Genomic DNA, 19,489 nt, shown 5'->3' on the forward strand with positions numbered 1-19,489 from the left:
GTGACAAACAAAGGAGACACAGCAACAAGTAGTATGGTGAAGCTGGCCAAAGCAGATGAGGGAATAGGCAGAAAGGTTAATACAATCCTGACTGAGAGCAACAACACCCCTGTTCAACCACCAGGCAAAATCTGTCTGAATGGACAGAGAGAGAGAAGGAAAGGAGTATCCAGGGTATCCTGAAAAAGGTTCCATCAGTCCCACAAAGCTCACTGATGTGACCTCATGTTAGCTCAACCGAGGGGAATAAGAACTTCCCAAGAAGGCCATAGAAGTAGGAAGGACATGTCCCATATTTTACAGAAGGAAGAAAATATATAAACTAAGCTACCTCAAATATGACATGGCTTGAAACAAGATTCCACTAGAGGCAAGGAAGTTACAATAAATGGGCCCAAAGGAAGTGGATGAATATAAGACAGAAGAATCATGTGGACTACATCCCAAAATCCTAGGGAACCAAAGGGAATGTGGACTGCAGGATTACATCCCTTCAACAAATGCACATCTAGACATGAGATTTGGTAATAGGAAAACAGAATCCTAAACAAAAAGGAGTGGATGAGCTGATTTGGCCCTTGAATGCAATAATGATTCCCAAGAAGGAAAAACAAACTGACGGAAAAGTGGTACCACCTAGTGATCAAATAAGTAGGACTACAACAGATGCCCATGAGCCAGCAAGGTGTCCTAACCTAGGAGACAAGGCAGAAGTGAAAACTTGAAAAAGAAAAAAAAACTAATCATCCACCCAAACACTGATGGAAAGCTGTGGACAAGATAAAATGAGGGTGAAATAAGGGTCAAACTGAGGAGGAGTAAATACATGGAGAAAAACCCCAAGCAAAAAACTAATCAGACACTGAAAAGTAGAAATGATGAACTGGTAGGGGTCAACCTGTGAAATCCATGCAAAGATATAAAAATAATAAGTACCCTAAGCCTGGGGAGGAAGATGTACATACCCCCCAACCCACCCCAAATGCAAGTACACCAGAAAGTGGTCAGATTCCAATATCTATGAAAAGTAAAAATTACATTCCACACAAAAGCCAAGTGTTGGGGGTAAAATAGGGGATGAATATAAAAATGGTAAACATAGTAAATGGGAACATACCGGATACACAATATCCTGAAAGTGTGAGAACAAACAGAAAACAGTCACTGCCAGAAAAGGTAGGAATGTACAGCCAAGAAGGAAGCAGAAATAGGGCCAGTCGAATCACCCCAATATTGCCCAGAATCATTAGCCAAAGAAATCCAGATCTGGGCATGGAAGGAAACAGGTAGCCATAAAATGAACACCAACTCTCATCGAAAAACCGAGACATCTTCAGTCAAAAATGTAAGGCCTTGATTCTGAAATACAGCAGGATAAAGTGCAGTAAAAAGTTAACACTACAAAGTGGTGTTACTGGTAAGAAATCCCAAAAGTTCAATGGGAGTGAAGAACAACATAACCGAACTACAGTAAGATAAACTACTATAAAAATAAATCAAAACACAATGTACTTGTTGTGAAGAAACATCACAAAAAACATTAATGTAAAAATATGAGTGAAAGTCGGAAAACAAATTAACACTACTGTGTTGATCAAGAGATGGAAGAAGACACAAGGAACAATACCTGGTTAAAATCGTTGAAGGGGATCAAGGCACTTCCACTAGAACCAAATGTAATGGCACAGCAAAGGAAGAGGGGTGGAAACAAGCTGACCCAAACCTTGTTCTCCTGGTCAGGTCTGTTTGAACCAAGAAGAATTGGAAATAGTGTGGCATTAGCCAGCATAAAAAAAAAAACTCCCAGTGGAATTAGGCCATGACATCCTCAGCCAAAATCTGTTGACCCAAAGCCACAGGATTGTAGGGTATGCCAGAAGCATTGTTAACTTCTGTAGCAGTATTCATGATGTTTAACTGTGAATTCATTCCAGCACTATGAGTGGATGTTAAAATCATGTTAAGAAGCTCCACAGTTGAATGTTTGCAAATTACAAAACGAAAGTCAAACGAAATTAAACATGAAATAACTGGAATCCAGTTAAAAATGTGGAAAAAATTCAAATACAAAAAAAAAGTCACAAAAAAACGCTGTTAAAAAGAAATGTGAGAGAAAACATCCGTATATAAATAGTGTCAATCAAGAAGCAATTATGGGCTGCACAGAAAATAAAGAGCACTAGTTACAATAGGAGTTGTGTAGCACTCCTATTGGTGGAGGGTTGCTACATGATCATTTGCATGATATCATGCAGATGTCTCAAATGAATACATGTGAGTGTAGGTGGGAGTAACAAGGCTAGTGGTGACCAAAAATGTGCCCCTACAGAGGGAAGTACAAGTTGAGAAAAGTTATTTGTGAGTACAGGTAAGATATTGTATCAGTACTTATAGGATCACTCTTTACTTTGCTACAATAACACCCAAACATTGTGGTAAATCTACTATAGCACTACTTCAAATCACTACAGTAAAAATTTATAAAGGAAAACACATTTTAAGAATCTAATAGCACATCACTTACCCTTTCAATTTTAGCCCACAAAAAAGAAAAAGATAAGGCTAACAAAATTGAAAACCTCAGTGGCTTAACATGTAGTAGAATATCAAAGCAAATTTTGGTGTTTTAAAATGTAAATTTTTGACTGAAAACTATTAAAAAAATGCCATACGCATATTACACCTTGTGACAGTAATATCCTTCACACTCTCTCAAATATCTAAAATACAACACAATGTAGTTCTGGATGAACTGTTCCTGACTTTTCTTAAAGTGGATAATATTTTGTACTCTATGTACAAAGTCTGAAACACTGTTCTATCTCAAGAATTATAACAGGGCTAGTCTTGTAAGATATACCACCAACATTGTGTTAATACTGCCCAAAATTCCACCTAAAATAACATACATTTTTCAGCATTGATGAAACAGTAATTTTTCTTTTAACTTTCCATGATAAAAAGCCCTTATCTTCTTCTGATCTTAAATTACATGGTACTAACTAGCAGAAAATATACCTTTCCTTTATTCTAATAGTTATCTAGTTAACTTTTTACCTAATACTTATAAGCATTTCTTGTTCTAAGAGTGAACTGTCCATAATACTAGCTATATTAAAACTGCTTTTTTCTCTATGTGGAAAAAAATTGCCTTTTATTTCTCTAAACAAAAATATACATCAATTTCATTGACAATATTTATGTTCCTTTTCCTTTCTATTAACAAAATTACATATATCTCATTTCTACATAAAAAAATTATTAGATAACATAAATAAATCAATACATATCACAAATCTCTTATTTTTGACACAGAAATACTTACAGGTAATCCTCTTAACCCAGGCTCACCAGCCTTACCATCTTGTCCTGGTGGACCTGGAAAACCATCTTTACCAGGAGGGCCAGTGATGTTAAATAAAGAAGTATCACAGACACATTCACCTGGTGGTCCAGGAGGGCCTTGAAGTCCAGGAGGTCCTTCTTTGGGTTCCTGAAGAAAGTAATAATATTTTAAAAGTATTTTTTACATAATGTTACAAAAATGGCCTTTTCGTCTCTACTAAGCCTGTTACTTTCCACAGGGACATAAACATCTATTTATACAGATTTTTTACTATATCATATTTCCACCACATAAAAACATGTGAAGAGAAAGCTTCCAGTTAATTTGATTTTAAATAATTTACAGTAACCAGTTAAAACTACATCATAGCTTTTAACAATTAAAACATACAAACATATTAAACAGAAAATTTCATTGTAGAAACATGATTATCTACTATGATGTCTATTATTCAAAGAAATATGTTACTCACAATATCAAACCAAGAATCAGTGGGTGGAATTGGAGCAGGTAATCCAGGTGGTCCTGGTGGCCCAACAGGGCCAATAACTGAATCTCCCTATTATATAACAGAAAATGAGAGTATCAACCTCAAATTTTACATCATGAACTATTTATAAAATGAAGAAAATCTTCATTTTAAATTGAATGTAATTCACTTTAAATATATTCAATAAAATTTACTCCATCTTTTACCAGCAAAACATTTAAATATAATTCTATTTTCTCCTGCTGAATTTAAAAGTGTAGATACAATTTTCTTACTTGATGAATAAGAAAGTCTCAGTAGCAAGATTTTTATTATTATTTGATCAAACACCATAAATGTTAATTCTTATCCTATAAGATCTAAAAAGCCAATATAATCATATTTTCTTTCTCTTAGGTAAAACAGCTTTTTACACTAATGATTTATGAACATATCTAACATATCCATTTCATTAAAAAAGAATGATGATTATATGTTGAGCTGATGGAAGACAAGTCGACTGAGCAAGAAAAGTGACTCTAGGCTGAATGAAAGCATAATCACCTTCTTCATCTATTGGATGATTTAAATGAATAAAACCCAAAAAGAGTTTAGCATTTTTCAAAGCATTCCCTAGATTCTACAACAGTTTCAGATAAGTTATATGACCAAATTAATATTTATAAAATTAAGCTTCTTGTTAGTAATTGTACCAGAAAAACTATTAAAAATGAAAAAATCATGAAACTTGCATAATTTTTTCTATGCATACAATTTTTTGATAAGTGTTTACTGGATAAGCTTTTCCTAAATATTACTTAGTCTTGTCTCATATATCTGCAAATTAGCCCATATAAAGCAAAGTTATGATAACCAGGGAAAGAATTTATAAATCCAGAAAAGTATAAAATATTTATACAACTATACATCTTTTAACATTAAACTGGACAATTCTGTCCTATATCTTTAAGTTAAGCATGTAATTTTGTAGCAGAAAAACAGGTTCTTAATAGTGCAAGTCACTGAATACTAATTTCAATGGAAAAAATTCCAAAACAGAGCTCTAAATTTATATAAAAGTAAAAAATATGTTTTTATCAAACCAAACTCATTGTAAAAGTAAATGCTATAAAATCAAAAATATTTCTCAAAATATACAAAATTTATTGAATACAATTTTTTAAAAAACAAACTAGAATATGATCAAGACTAAAACTGGCTCTTTTAATATAAATTAGTTGATAATAAAAACAGTTTTGAAGTGAGTGTTTGCCATGTTAGGATTATATCTACATTTTAACAGTTTCATATAAGCTTTCTGGAAAGTCAAGCTTGTCACAGATGATTAACTTTACAGAACTGTTAGTAGTTGCATGCTTAGAAAATAGCAATATTCAGAATTTTCTTTTAAATCAAATTAACTAAATGGTGGTTTAATTGAAAACATAGGATCTAAACTTCTGAATATGTATAGTTCTGCTATTTGACTATACAAGGGAACAATATATTATTATTATTAAAGTAGCTGTGACAAGCAGAGTATACCCATAGGCATAGCACAGACATGTTTCTAAACCTGCTTTTACTCTAAGGAAGTTTGTTTTTTAAATTTCAGTGTTTTTGCCCATATGGGTAAAGTGCTCTTGTACTGTTTACAGATTAACTTGCCTTCAGTGTTAAGATAGGAATACATGAAATCCAAAAACAGATGATTCTCGAGTAGAATAAAAATTTTTTTGTTAGTTTCTTGTTAAGCACAAATCTACACAATTGGCTATCTGTGCTGCACCCACCATGGGTGCCAAAATGTGGTTTTTAGCATTACAAACCTTCAGACTTACTGCTGAGCCACTAGGGAACAAATATTTTTCTCTAGAATAACAAAAACAACATCAACCATTATGAATTAGTAATTCTATCACAGTGATCACAAAATTGCACATTAATGTAATATTCCAATGGAATTCTGTGATTTGACGCTATAAACATTCAAGATGGTGAATTTCTGAGTCCAGTGAGTTTGTCTGAATTTAAGTAAGAAACATTAAGCTTTCATGTTTCAGAAACTAAAAGTTTTTCTTAACTTCTGTATATTATCAGGATAATTTTCAGTATTAAAATCATGTTAAACATACTGAACTACTTTCTTGTGTAAAGAAGCATTTTATGCTAACATAATAATAGGTAGGCAAACAACAACTTATAAGCATAAGAAAGAGTTTTATTGATGGTGGAACAGACATGTTTCAACCAGTGTCATTGTTTGCCTACCTATTAAACTACTGTCTTTGAGGTAGAAAAGACATTTTTCGATCAGTGTCATTGTCTGCCTACCTATTAAACTACTGTCTCTGAATTTATCAGTGATATGCTAAAAATTCCACAGAATGACACTTACAGAGACATTTTTATTAATGACTAACCTTCTCACCCTTGGGTCCTACAGGCCCAGGTATGCCCCTTTCTCCTTTTTGGCCTGGCAAAGCATACTTAGAATAAAAGTCCTCTGGTATGGTGCCTTGTTCACCCTACAAAAAACAGGCTAAAGTGAAAATCTGACTTTTTGGATAAATATCACTTTCCATAATTAAAACATTTTGATTTTCTTCTTCTTTTAAAATTTTCTACAATACTGCTAATAAACGCATACCTGTAATGTCATTAAAACACACTGTTAATAATTTTGTGACTCATTTTCAGGTAGTACTGTATTTTTGTTAACACTTGATAAACTTGGTACTTTATTGCCAGATGTTACTCACTGTTATTCTTGAAACACTAGTAATAAGCTCAATATTTATGGCTTAGATGATAATGAAACACTTGTAAAAAATTCATTGCCCAATGATTGCACAATGAGGTGTCCTTTAAACAGATAAAAATTCTGTACTTCTGGTGCAGATGAGACTGTGTGCTGTTAAAAATACATCTTGTGACCAGATTGTATTCAGCTAAAAGTCATGTTTCATTTTCTGAATACTTGAGTGGTAAAGTTGCTGCTGTCTACCATGTGTTGTATCAATATTTCCAATAATTTTGGAAGATATAGATACTAATAATATAAAATGAAAAAAAACTAAAATAAATAAATTCTGAGTTACTGGAAAGTAAACTTCAAATGTAATTTATTTTTCAGTGTTTATAAATGTTACATAAATTGAATTTTATTACATCGCTATCTGATGTACTAGCATAAGACACTCTATCCATTGCAGGGAGTCGAACACTGAATTTTAGTGTTGCAAGTTCGTGAACTTACTGCTGACCTATCAGGGAACAGATAGGTGTTACATGTAATACTAAAACAACAGAAAGTTAATGAAATAAAGAAAGATGGAATTCAAAAACTTTAGTATTACAAATAGTGAAAATATTATATAATTATGCAAATAAAATTATCATGTACATACTGATACACTTTGTCATACAGAATGCAAAATTAAATATAAATATAGTTTACATATTTTGTAAACTTAATATCTTTTATGAATGTTAGCAATAAAGGATAATATTCATCCAAAGCATGCCACATGATAAAAAAATCAAGCAAACTTGTATACTGTGTACATCAAAACAATACATTAAAATAAAAAAACAACTTAAAATCTCATGTTGAAGGTCTTTTTATACTTCACTTCTTTTGGTGACAGTTCTGAATACATAAAAATCAACTTGCATGGATTGGCACAATAAATTAAAATGTGTAAAATGCAACTAATGATAGTTTAAACACTTGGAATTGTCCTCAGTGGTAGAGAAAGTTGTTAGTATGATGTCATAATTGTCACAGTATTTACACAACTTGTACTTTTAAGCTGAATAATCTGAGCCATTATATTCACAGGGAGGAACTGACAATTTTACTAAACTTAGAAAATTAGAAAGATCAGTAGCCATAAAGCATATAAGGAAAATGTTAACTTCTGAGATGATACACACCTCCTCACACAGAAAGCTAGAATCCCACATTGATATGGAGGAGGAACCAGTGCAAAAGTTACACTGTTTGCCCAGATTGGAAGGGAGGAAGATGCAAACAAGCCCCAAGTGTCGCGTGTATGGGCAGAATAAGAACATAGCTGCCTGAGTACATTCACAGAGGAGGTCAGAGAACCAATAAGTGTAACATGGTTGGGGCATATTCAGAGTCCCGACTGTCTTCACCTTATGACCAGGAAGTAGAAGGAAAAAGCATTTTCCATCCCAACAACTCAGGCAGGGTACGTGTGTGAAGATCAAGTACCCAACCAACACCAAGCCACCCGAGAACCCAACATCCAGGCAATGGTAGGATGGATGTGAATGCAAACATGGTAGGTCAACTCCAGTCCCAAACCAGGTAGTGTCAGGAATTTTTTATCCAGTTCATGGTAGAAGGAGGACCCCTACCAACAATATGTGAGTACTTATGTTGACAGGTCCTGCACTGATCCAACATTAGATCACCCAGGACCAGGTGTAGGGACTAGGATATTGTCGACATATGAACACTGACTCCCATCTCAGACATGGAACTTTGCAAATCTTTCAAAGTTACTGTTGGTTTTACAGTGGCATCCCTAATCAGTTTCCTGCTTGCCCGACTGCTTAGTTTGGAAAAGCAACCTGATCTGGGTACCGACTGGGTGGTATGAAGCACATTCCACTTTTTAATGATGGACTTCACCATACTCAAAGGGATAATTAGCAGAACTCTGAAATTATCTTGTAACCTTCCCCTGATCTGTGCTTCTCTACCACAAGTGATATTGGAAATACTGTTCACAGTTTCTGAAATGATAGAGCTGCTTAATAAGGTGTTAATCTGCATTTCTATATATGTAAGCAGTATGCAGATCTGATTTTTGAGTGTAAAATCTGTTAAAAAATTATGAATTCTGCATAAACATGGTGTTTACCCAATTAGTATTCATTTGCCATAAGCTTCAGGACAATATTAGTTACTGGAATAATAAATACAGTACCAAAGTTTTGATTATTTATGTAAATGGATCACATTTCTTAAGTTTCTTGTTTTTGTAACTATAGCTCAAAATGCATGTCATCTTTAAAAAACTTACACTGTAGAACAGTAAATACATTTAACTGCTGGCTTTCTATGTGTTTGCTCTTAAAAGAGATAAATTCCAGAACATGTGTTTGCTCTTAAAAAGAGATAAATTCCAGAACATTACACTTATTCAACCACTTGTTGTTTATGCCATTTTAGTCTGGATATCTGATATATAAAAAGCTTCAAATATGAAACATTACATATATTGCTGGTTTTTTTATGCCACTTTCGATTGAGTATGTTTGAAAGATCTTAAACAGTTAAAGAGTAAATATATTTGGTTGTATATTATCTTTGAAGTCCTTGACTTATGGGACAGCATGTATTTCAACTACTGGTTCATTATGCAACCTTAAGGTTTGAAAGTTTCATCTTTGAAAACCTAATTTATGAAACAGTAAACATGATATCTAAATGTGATTTATAGACATCTAGACTGAATAATTACTTATTAATTAGGGCATTTATTATTTGCTTTTGTAACTATAGTTTGTGTAATTCATCTTGATTTGTTTAGTGTTTTTTGCCTATTAAATTTATTCTGCATAATCCAAGTTTAAAATACTTAGCTTTATGGAACCATAAGCATAATATTGAAGATTTGGTTGTTTAAGTAACTTTAATTGATGTAGTCTTATATCTGAAATATACATAAATGTATAGTATTACACAGCTGAAACACTTGTACCTTGATTCCAGGTTGTCCTTCATCACCAGGTTCACCTTTCTCTCCTTTAGGTCCGGGTATTGCAGACACAGGACCATAGGATGGTTCTATATATGAGAATTATACTAAATTGTGTAAACACTTAGACAGCTGATAACATAAAGTGATTTTGCAGCAAAAATCACCAATTTAAACTTAGTTCTAGAATTATAAATTGAAGAAGGGGATATTTTGCTTTATAACAAATTGATGTTAAAACTGACATATCAGTACCTCTGAATTTTTTATGTAACATAAGTGATTAGTCTAAATCTCAGACTACCCTATTATTTAGCTCAGCACATTTTAAAATAATCTAATTTTCTCTTTTATTCACCACACAGTACGGTAAAGGGGAGGGGATATACTAACAGTATCTTGAGGTTAATGATTTGGCTCAGACTATATAACATTCACTTGACATGACAGAGATACAATGTATAATCTTTAGCTATGGAAAAAACTGGTTTAGGATAAAAAAAATTGAGACTCAATCTGGAACGGTTCCATGACTGGGAAATCAAGCTTGAGGATGAGCCTTGTTTGTAAAAAAGTAGTAATGTGATAGCCACAGTTTAGACTGTTAAAAAAAGGATCTTAATAGTAGTAGCAAAGTTAGTTCAAATGGTCAAATAGGAAATACCAAATTCAATCCTGGGCAATGAAATTAAAAAAGGTGGATTACCAAAACTAATATCAAAGTAAAATCCAAATCTGAAACTTCTTCTCTACTCACCATCATATATCCTATGTTTAATAATCAAATAACTTAAAACTTTTCATACTATTCAATGAAGCATAGTTCACAATTTCTCACAATCCTTTATGACCCAAATCTGAACAATAAGACCTACAACATAAAACACATATTTAAAACTACAATGGTGTCCTATTCTGAGTGCTATCTACTATTAACCATAGTATTTAGACATCTCTCAAAATCCCTCTATAACTTAAAGTTAATATAGAAGTCTGTAAATGAAACTTTAATAACTAATTTTCAATGAACATGTAATTTTGGTTGTAATGCATCATCTAATAAAATATAAACCACTTACATTTTATACATAGTATTCAATCTTGTTTTGTACAGGTCCCAACAACATAGCAAAACCCACTTAAAGAACAAATAGTTCAAATGACAGCAACACAATTACACTTGGATAGAGGTTAGTAGTTTTTCATTACTGTCACTTCTATGTAGGTATCAATCTATTAGTGCCTGATTAACTTCACTACTCAGCATGTGAATGCTACTTGTCCCACATTTATGAATTGTTTTATGTAATTTGTCTTTGTGTTAATAAACAGTTCCTGGGATTACTCATTATTTTCCATATTTAGTTAGTTGAGGCTAACATCAATGGCCTAGTAAGACGTAGTACTGAAGAAGGTTGTCACAAACCTTAGTCCAATCACTGCCCATCTTAACTGTCTTAGTTTTTTTACACATAAAGATATGACCCAATATAAAGCAAATACATTTCAAAAATAAACCTACTACAGATGCAAGTATTCAAACTCTAATGCTAAAAGTCATGAAAGGCTGCAAACTTTTTCATATGGTCAAACAAAATAAAAACCAGACCTAAAATACTATATCCTCCTTCAAAACCTGATAATGGTGGTGGTGGTGGTGAAGGTAATGGAGGTGGACCTTCAGAACAGAAAAGAACAAAGTAAATTAGAGATGCCTAATTTCATCCTAAAATCATATCAGAGTACAGTTCGAGATACAACACACTGGCATGTCAGACCAAAAAAGTGTATATTCAAAGTACTCCATTTTTGTTAAATAGTACATGAAACTGTACATACAAATTTTTAGGAGTATTCAATTAATTACAGTTTTAAAAATATAGATTAAACAGTTTAATTAATTAAATTACTTAAAAAAAATAACTTACACATAATTCCAATACAGAATGCGTGAAAAATAAAAGTAAAATGTGAAATGATTAGAAACATGAATTAAAGAAAAGAAATTTACAAAATACAACATTCTGAACTGTAGCTATCACACGTCCCATTTATGTCAGGCAGTTTCAAAAGAAATACATCATTTAATATGCTCCTAAGTAACATTTCTGAGCCATAGGTGTGGTATTTTCAGTTTTATTACTTGCTTGTCTTGGAATTGAATCCTAGGCCTTTCACACATTAGACAAGTGCTCTACCATGAGCAAAAAGGTTAACAGTAACTTTTTAACAACTCATAATATCATATTCTTCTCTCATAACAAACATGTCCTCAAGGGGTCATGGAACAGCCCCATATTTGATTCCAGTTTTCTTGTGGAAATTTAAATTTTATTATTTCCCTGTTTGGATTTGAACCTGACCTCTTGCATACCAGGAAAGTGCTCTACCAACTGAGATAGAAGGTTAACCCTTAGCACTTGGTAGTAAGGCACTTTTTTGGCAACTCAAAATATCACATAGGCAGTTCATGAAAAAGCCTAGTGAATAACATGTTTTTGTACCTAAAGGCCCTTCTGAAACGTTTTAATCATCATCTGGCATTTAAACAGCTCTTTGAAGAAAGTAGTAATTAACATGTTTGACAGCTGGATTCCAAAATAAAGTGCTTAACACATTTGTGGTACAAACATATCCTGATGAAGCCTAATAGTAACTAAGAATTTGGTTTGATAATAGGGAGGTTCTGAAAAAAAAAAATGGCTATTGATCATGTGTTGTATTTATAAATAAATCTAGATATATTCAGTAAATAATTCTGTTATTGACACAAGTGAAACATGCCTCTCACCATCACTAGTAGTATTACACATTCAAAATTTTACTGTGCTCTTTTAAAAGTTAAGAAGAAAATGTAAATAATATTGTATTTGATATTATTTTCTAAATAGGAAAAACTTATGGAAACGTCCGTAAAAAAGCTAGTGAAATGTCAGTTGTATATGTTTCTTTAAAAGATGAAGTCATTACAATTACAGAGTATATCCAATTAAATAAAAATTACTAAAACAAGTCTTCTAAGTTAACACCTAAAATGTATACATTTGGTGGTGTATTTATATTACTTTTGTAATTTAACTCCAGCTACTAATTGTCTGAATTCCATATTTACTCATTCAATGACTTGTAAAAGCACTCTTTTTTTTTTCACAGATCATCAAGTAACGTACAAATTTCTGATCACTTCAATCCAATCGTTATTCACTTTGAATTCTAGCTTTGTCTAAATTTTGCCAGCAAAGAAAGTGAATCATATCAATATCTTAAACAAAGAACATTTATTACTGTACCAAATATTCGTGTCTAAAACTTTTTTTCTTGCATTTCTATAACATTATTAACAACGTTTAAATTAAACTCGCATTACAATTTACAGAAAACGTTTACACGTGCGTAGAAGATTTTATATAAATACAAGTCGGTCAAAATACTAAATCAACTGTGACACCTGTGAACCAAATTTTTAACTCATAATTTAAAAGAGTAATCAGCAAATATCAATTTGACAGTAAAATATGACATAACATACTGATAGAGCACAAAGTTATGATAGAGTTCGTTATTTATTATAATACCAAAGTTCGTGAAATATTAAAACTCGTACTCTCTGTGAAGTACAACAAAAAGTAACAAAAGCAATATAGTGTAGTGACACATGTAAATCCATTTCCGAAATTGTTTTGTTGTGGTTTCGTAAAGTTTCACTGTGCTTTACTAGAGTTTTCACTAAGTCTAGATACTATTCACAAGATTTTTCACGTTGTATGGCAACACATTATATTTTTTCATTAGCTACGCTACATTTACCTTTTAAAAGATTTTGAGATGTTAATTACCTCTTAAATATTTCTGATTTTTGTTAAGTTGGATTAAACCGTTTTCTGATAAATAAGTCTGATAATGATACTTTTCACTATTTTTGTGTGTAATGTATAAAAAAAATAAACATGTTGAAAATTTTCAAATTAAAATTACAGTTTATGAGTTCGAAAGTATACTGTACAATACATTATTCATTGTACAACATGAGTAATTATTTGTTATAGGCCTTTACTCACTTCCTACAACTACTTGGTTGATGGGACATAATATGGTATTCATCTATGCTTATATTCAAGCGAAATGGTTCGAATGGTCATCATAGTGAATCAATGAAACCACTACTACCAAAAGTTATCCCTAATTTTTAGAAAATAACTTCTGAATGAATACCTATCGGATATCATGTTATTGCATTGCTACACGTGTCTTGTAAATAATTGGCAAATAAGAAACGCAAAAAACAAAATTGAACTCATATAACGATACAGAATAAACTTGGATAGTGTAAACAATTCCATTTAGATTATTTTCAGGTAATGTTAGAGATCAATTTCATACTGCCACAGGTTCTAACTAGTTTCTTTTTAATATTATTCATATGGTATTTCCCAAAGATGGGGCTGTTAATGCCCATTCGAATTAACAAATTAAGTTAACCTGAATTCATTGCTTTTTATTTGATTCTTTAATTATTTTAAGTCAGTAGTACATTTTTCCCAGTCAGTTTTTAAATATACTGTATATATACTCTACGTAAGCGTTTTATCTTTATTTTTTTATGTATATAACTTCTGCACTCCAAGCAAATTATTAGTAACCCCTTCACAGGCCTACCCAAGGATTCACAGTTGCGTGATATCACGTGATATCATCATGTTCCAAGAAGTATCGTCTCCAGTCCCATTTTTAGTTATTGCAGTTAAGTAAATGTTTTTTTTATCAAAAGCTCCAATAAAATTTTATTTTGTTTAGTTACAAAGGAGTGTTTCTGAAAATTTAAAAACTTCTGTGAGAACGATTATTAAATGAAGCAAAATCTGAAACAGTAAAATCGCAATAAACAAAAACTAGTATTTAAGTGGTCATTAAGCATTGTTTTAGAATAAGAAAAAATGCTCATGACAGTTTGTGAATGTTCGAATTTGTATAAATCAAATGCGGAATAGACACCGAGTATGTCATAAAGTCAGTAACTATATTACTCAGAATATAAGAATTACTCGTGTGTAATACAAACACCTTTACTCAAAGATTGATCACTAAGTTATTAGGTAATAACGTCACTAAAACTTGCTAAATCATAAAGGTGATGACGTCACTTACCCCTGTGGTGTTTCGTCCCTTCCTCCTTATCCAAATCACTTTCCCCACTTGATATTGGTATATAACCTTCGTCATCTTCAGACACAGGCCTCTGATATATAAAATATATATATATTAGTGTATTCTGCTCTATCTAGTTACCGCTACTATCATTTAACTTGAACAATTATATATCTTGGCCACCTATGATTTAGCAATTTTCATCCTTAATCATAATGTATAATACAGTAAAAACTAAATAAACAACTGGGAACCTTCATGATACAGTATATCTAAAACATACACTACTACTTTCTTCGATGACAAGGAACCCACTTTGAGACAAATAATGGCTGGAGACGGCTTGAATTGGTAATGAAGAATTGTACCTGATGATGACGAAACCTTGTCGAAACGTTGTACATTTGCTGTTATGTAAACTTATATTAAAGTTTTTCTTCATTACCCATTCAAGCCGTCTTCAGCCATTACTACTACCTTCTGCCACATAGACTACATATGTGCTGCCATCTAGCGAAGACTAACGTCAATATGGTTTTCTAAATGTGAAGAAAATGTAGTCTATTTTAATCGAATAGTTTGTTTGTTTGTTTTGAATTTCGCGCAAAGCTACACGAGGGCTATCTGCGATAGCCGTCCCTAATTTAGCAGTGTAAGACTAGAGGGAAGGCAGCTAGTCATCACCACCCACCGCCAACTCTTGTACCAACGAATAGTGGGATTGACTGTCACATTATAACGCCCCCACGGCTGAAAGGGTGAGCATGTTTGATGTGACGGGGATTCGAACCCGCGACCCTCAGATTGCGAGTCGAGCGCCCTAACCATTTGGCCATGCCGGACCTAATCGAATAGTAAAAGTGACCGTCACGTTACAACGCCCCCACAGCTGAAAGAGTGAGCATGTTCGGTGATGGAATTCGAACCCACGACCCGCAGATTGCAGTTCGAGCGCCATAAAGACCAGACTATGGCAGACCAAAATGAAGATGAAAGCACATTGTTCATTTCTTAAGGATCTGCAATTTTGACGAAATATGAAACAGTTTTTTAAGATACTTAAAATAAACTAGGAGTACATACGCGCGCGCGTTTAAATTGATTTATTAGGACAAGAAGAAATAAAAACATACAGAATTAACATATCAACTTATAACTACGTGTGAGAGCGTGTTTTACACAGATGACGTCACTGTGAAACTCCGTTCACAGACTTGTCTAGACTTAACTATCCATGCGCAGTCATAAGTGAATGGAATCTAGAGCATTCAGGGTGAACCAGATCTATTTTAACACTTCTCACGCTTATCAAGCTTCACAACTGATTTAGTCAGTGAATAGCTGCTGTAGTTTTTATAAATAACTCGATAAAATATTCTTTCATCGTGTGGCAATTGGTACAAAACTTCGGTAAACTAGATTTTTTAACATTGTTCTAAGAAGTATGTTTATAATATATCAACCACGTATCCAGTGCTGACGAGGCCTTTCGCTCAATATCAGATAGGCTGGGATACGACAGTCACAGCAGTGGTCCAAGAGCTATATTTCATCAATTTTTATGTACAATAACTTCTAGGGCTTGAATCTGATTAAATAAGTGAACAGTAAATATGGTAAATTTTGTTTAAACCATTTAAGGGTAGAAATTCATAACACACTATTATTCATTCATTCTATTTTTGACATCGATTGTTGAATAACCGTGAATTACATTTACGTATGTATGTATCTCCTGACATCAATTTAACGGCTTTTAACACTTGTTTGTTTGTTTTGAATTTCGCGCAAAGCTACACGAGGGCTATCTACGCTAGCCGTCCCTAATTTAGCAGTGTAAGACTAGAGGGAAGGCAGCTAGTCATCACCACCCACCGCCAACTCTTGGGCTACTCTTTTACCAACGAATAGTGGGATTGACCGTCACATTATAACGCCCCCACAGCTGAAAGGGCGAACATGTTTGGTGGGATGGGGATTCGAACCCGCGACCCGCAGATTGCAAATCGAGTGCTCTAACCACCTGGCCATGCCGGGCCTTTTAAACACTTATTTTAAAGGAGTACGTCAATCGCTGAAGTCTTTTCTCAGCAAATTGAAAAAAATAACATAATGGTAATTTGTTTTGACTATAGGATATATTTCAAACTGGAACTATCAAAATGAACTTGTGTGAGTTATTATTAACATAAAATCAAACCTTATAAAATGAAATTAATAATTGGATATTTGTTGTTTTCAACTTAAATCGACACATTGGCTAAATGCATCACAAGGTAGATCAAAGTTAAAACAAAGTTGTCCCTTGTTTTGAAATGTTGACCAGAGGAAGGGCAACCAGTCAGCAGCACCCTCTACCTACTAGGCTACTTTTAACGGAATAACAGAAAAGTAATTTGTCCCTCTTCTGTTATGTAATGTTTTAAAAAATGTAACTGTTTTTGTGTTTTGGACCGGATGCTTAAACAACAAGCAATTGATTTAATTCAGACAATTTAAACTTTTAGCCCCAAATGACAAATGTTCAATTTCCTAAGCCTCTTTTCAATTACTCCTGTTTGTTATCTAAAATATCATCTGTAATCTAACTGTGGATAAAATAAGTTGAATCAAAAAGTAAACAGTAAAAAAAAAAAAGTCACAATTTTTGTTTGTTTAAGAATTTTCGCATGAAGCTGCACGTAGCCGTCCCTAACTCTGAATTGATTGAGTAGAGGAAGGGCAGATAGTCAACAGCACCCAGCACCTATTCTTGGGCTACTCTCAGCTGACTAAACTTTTATAACGCGCTCACGTTCCCAAAGTGCCTGGTACGTTTTTGATACAACGGTCTGCGAAACATGAATCCTCTGATTCTGAGTTCGAACACGTTCATGACTAGACCACTTCCGGCCTAAATAGCAAAATAGCCTAAAACTTCAAAGGAAAATAAATTATTATCATCAGCTCTAGGGGCGGATTAGCATTAAAGGGGCAACCCGGGTAATACCACTAACAGCGGCCCAATAATTTTTCACATGCTGCATACTGTCTAACAAGGATGCGTCAAATGCACAGGTATCCCGGTAGGCCAATCCGTCCCTGATCAGCTCAAATTAAAATCAAACGCATGATTAGCATATATTGAGCGTAAAACCCATATACGTATGTATTCTTGAAGACATATAACAGTCCAACTCATGAGTTCATACAAAAGGAATAAAGATGTCAATAACATTTATCAGTGGCGGATTTAGAAGGGGAGGGGTCCATGGGGTCTGGACTGCCCTTTTTTCCTTTAAAATTTTGGAAATTTAAGCAAGGGAAGAGTCAAAGACTAGCTCACAATGAGTCCCTGTGAGACACCGGCATTATTGATATATGTGTCAAATATGATGCTGTGCCCTCTCATTTGTTTAAAATATATGTAAAATCCTTTGATGTTTTTGTTTCATTAATAACACGAATATCACTACCTTTGTGACAAAACTTAATAAAAATGGTGACAGGTAGTTTTACTATCTTATGATAGCATTTATGTGTTAACAAATTTTGGACTCCCTCCCCCCTTCTTTAAGAAAATCCTGGATCCGCCCCTGATTTATGGAAGATTATTGTCTTCAGTTGGGGAAAAATCTTTAATTTTGTTAGATTTACTTTTAAAATTTAAATACAAAACATAGTAAATTTAATAATCAACTACCTAATAACAAAGATTACTTTTTTAAATTAAGTATTTAAAAACACGGAAACATCTCTCTATGTGTATTAGAAGCCGACATATTTCTCTTTTTAAAAAACCATGGTTGAATAAAAGAACTCACTTAAAGGGCTTATTTTTCGACTTTAATTTAAAGATTGACAAGTTAAAGGTTTTAAAACGTTATCCTTTACCACTGTAGGATTTATGCTAATACAATTTTATTTTTTGATGGATGCTTCTTGTATGAGTGAATTAGAAATACCAATTATTGCAATAAATCTAGTACTAAAAAGAAAAACACAAATTTGACCTGCCAAAATTGCAGTTTGGAGTCATATCAGAAGCTCTAAACAATCTGAATAGGTTGGTACCACGAGATACTCCCAATAAAACTTTTAGATAGGAATGATGTACTATTTATCGTCACAAACATAAATAACCATTTTTCACAGGGTGTCTTAATGTCGTCCAGGTTGGATTCGGTGGCACAACTAGGCTTCAGAAGATCTATAGAGAAGAATTACATGAGGGTTCTTAACCGTTATTGTTAATAATCGTGGGAACCTCCAAGAGGCTGGGTGGGGGTCGTGGACATAATCTAAAAATGAAATGTGTAGTTCGTTTGTTGTTCAGCTCAAATTACACAATGGGCTATTTGTGCTTTGCCCACAACAGGTATAGAAAACCGTTTTTTAACGTTATGAACCTCCAGACTTACCGCTAAACCACTGGGGGGGGGGGCAAGATGGGTTGTTGTTGTTGCCTAGTGTCTTTTACACTTATGTCGATTAATTATGTTCACAATGAGAATGAATACCGAAGTATGAAAGTCCCATTCCAAAGATGATTCAGCGGGAAGTCTGAGGACTTATAGCACTAAAAATCGGTTTTTGATACCAGCGGTGGTCACATATTAGGTACTTACATTTCTATTGATATTTTCTTTACCAATTTCCAGTAATTGACACTTATACTACAGAATATCTCAATTTTACTTTTTTACGCCTAACTGACAATAATAATAAATGGAATTGACAACTTTGAAGACAGATAAAGATTTTAATACTTTGTTTTAGTAAGACCACAAGAAACTGTATGTGTTCATCACT

The 19,489-nt window shown here is 33.3% G+C and overlaps 1 protein-coding gene across 7 annotated transcripts in view; it reads right to left on the reverse strand.

Annotated features, from left to right (window-relative positions):
- The window catches only part of LOC106465821 (collagen alpha-1(I) chain-like), a 154,163-nt gene that overhangs the window by 38,096 nt on the left and 96,578 nt on the right, over nt 1-19,489 (reverse strand). For 5 of the 7 annotated variants that reach the window (XM_013926056.2, XM_022393767.1, XM_022393768.1 and 2 more), the window contains 6 exons: nt 14,699-14,789; nt 11,163-11,231; nt 9,557-9,642; nt 6,239-6,343; nt 3,819-3,905; nt 3,326-3,493 (listed from right to left, as the gene is read on the reverse strand). In XM_013926056.2, the coding sequence (XP_013781510.2) occupies nt 3,326-3,493; nt 3,819-3,905; nt 6,239-6,343; nt 9,557-9,642; nt 11,163-11,231; nt 14,699-14,789 (606 nt within the window). The remainder of the gene's footprint in view (nt 1-3,325; nt 3,494-3,818; nt 3,906-6,238; nt 6,344-9,556; nt 9,643-11,162; nt 11,232-14,698; nt 14,790-19,489) is intronic. The other 2 variants (XM_022393769.1, XM_022393770.1) reach the window with 1 other exon arrangement.

This window comes from Limulus polyphemus, unplaced genomic scaffold (assembly GCF_000517525.1).
Source record: "Limulus polyphemus unplaced genomic scaffold, Limulus_polyphemus-2.1.2 Scaffold2061, whole genome shotgun sequence".
NCBI classification, from domain to species: domain Eukaryota; kingdom Metazoa; phylum Arthropoda; class Merostomata; order Xiphosura; family Limulidae; genus Limulus; species Limulus polyphemus.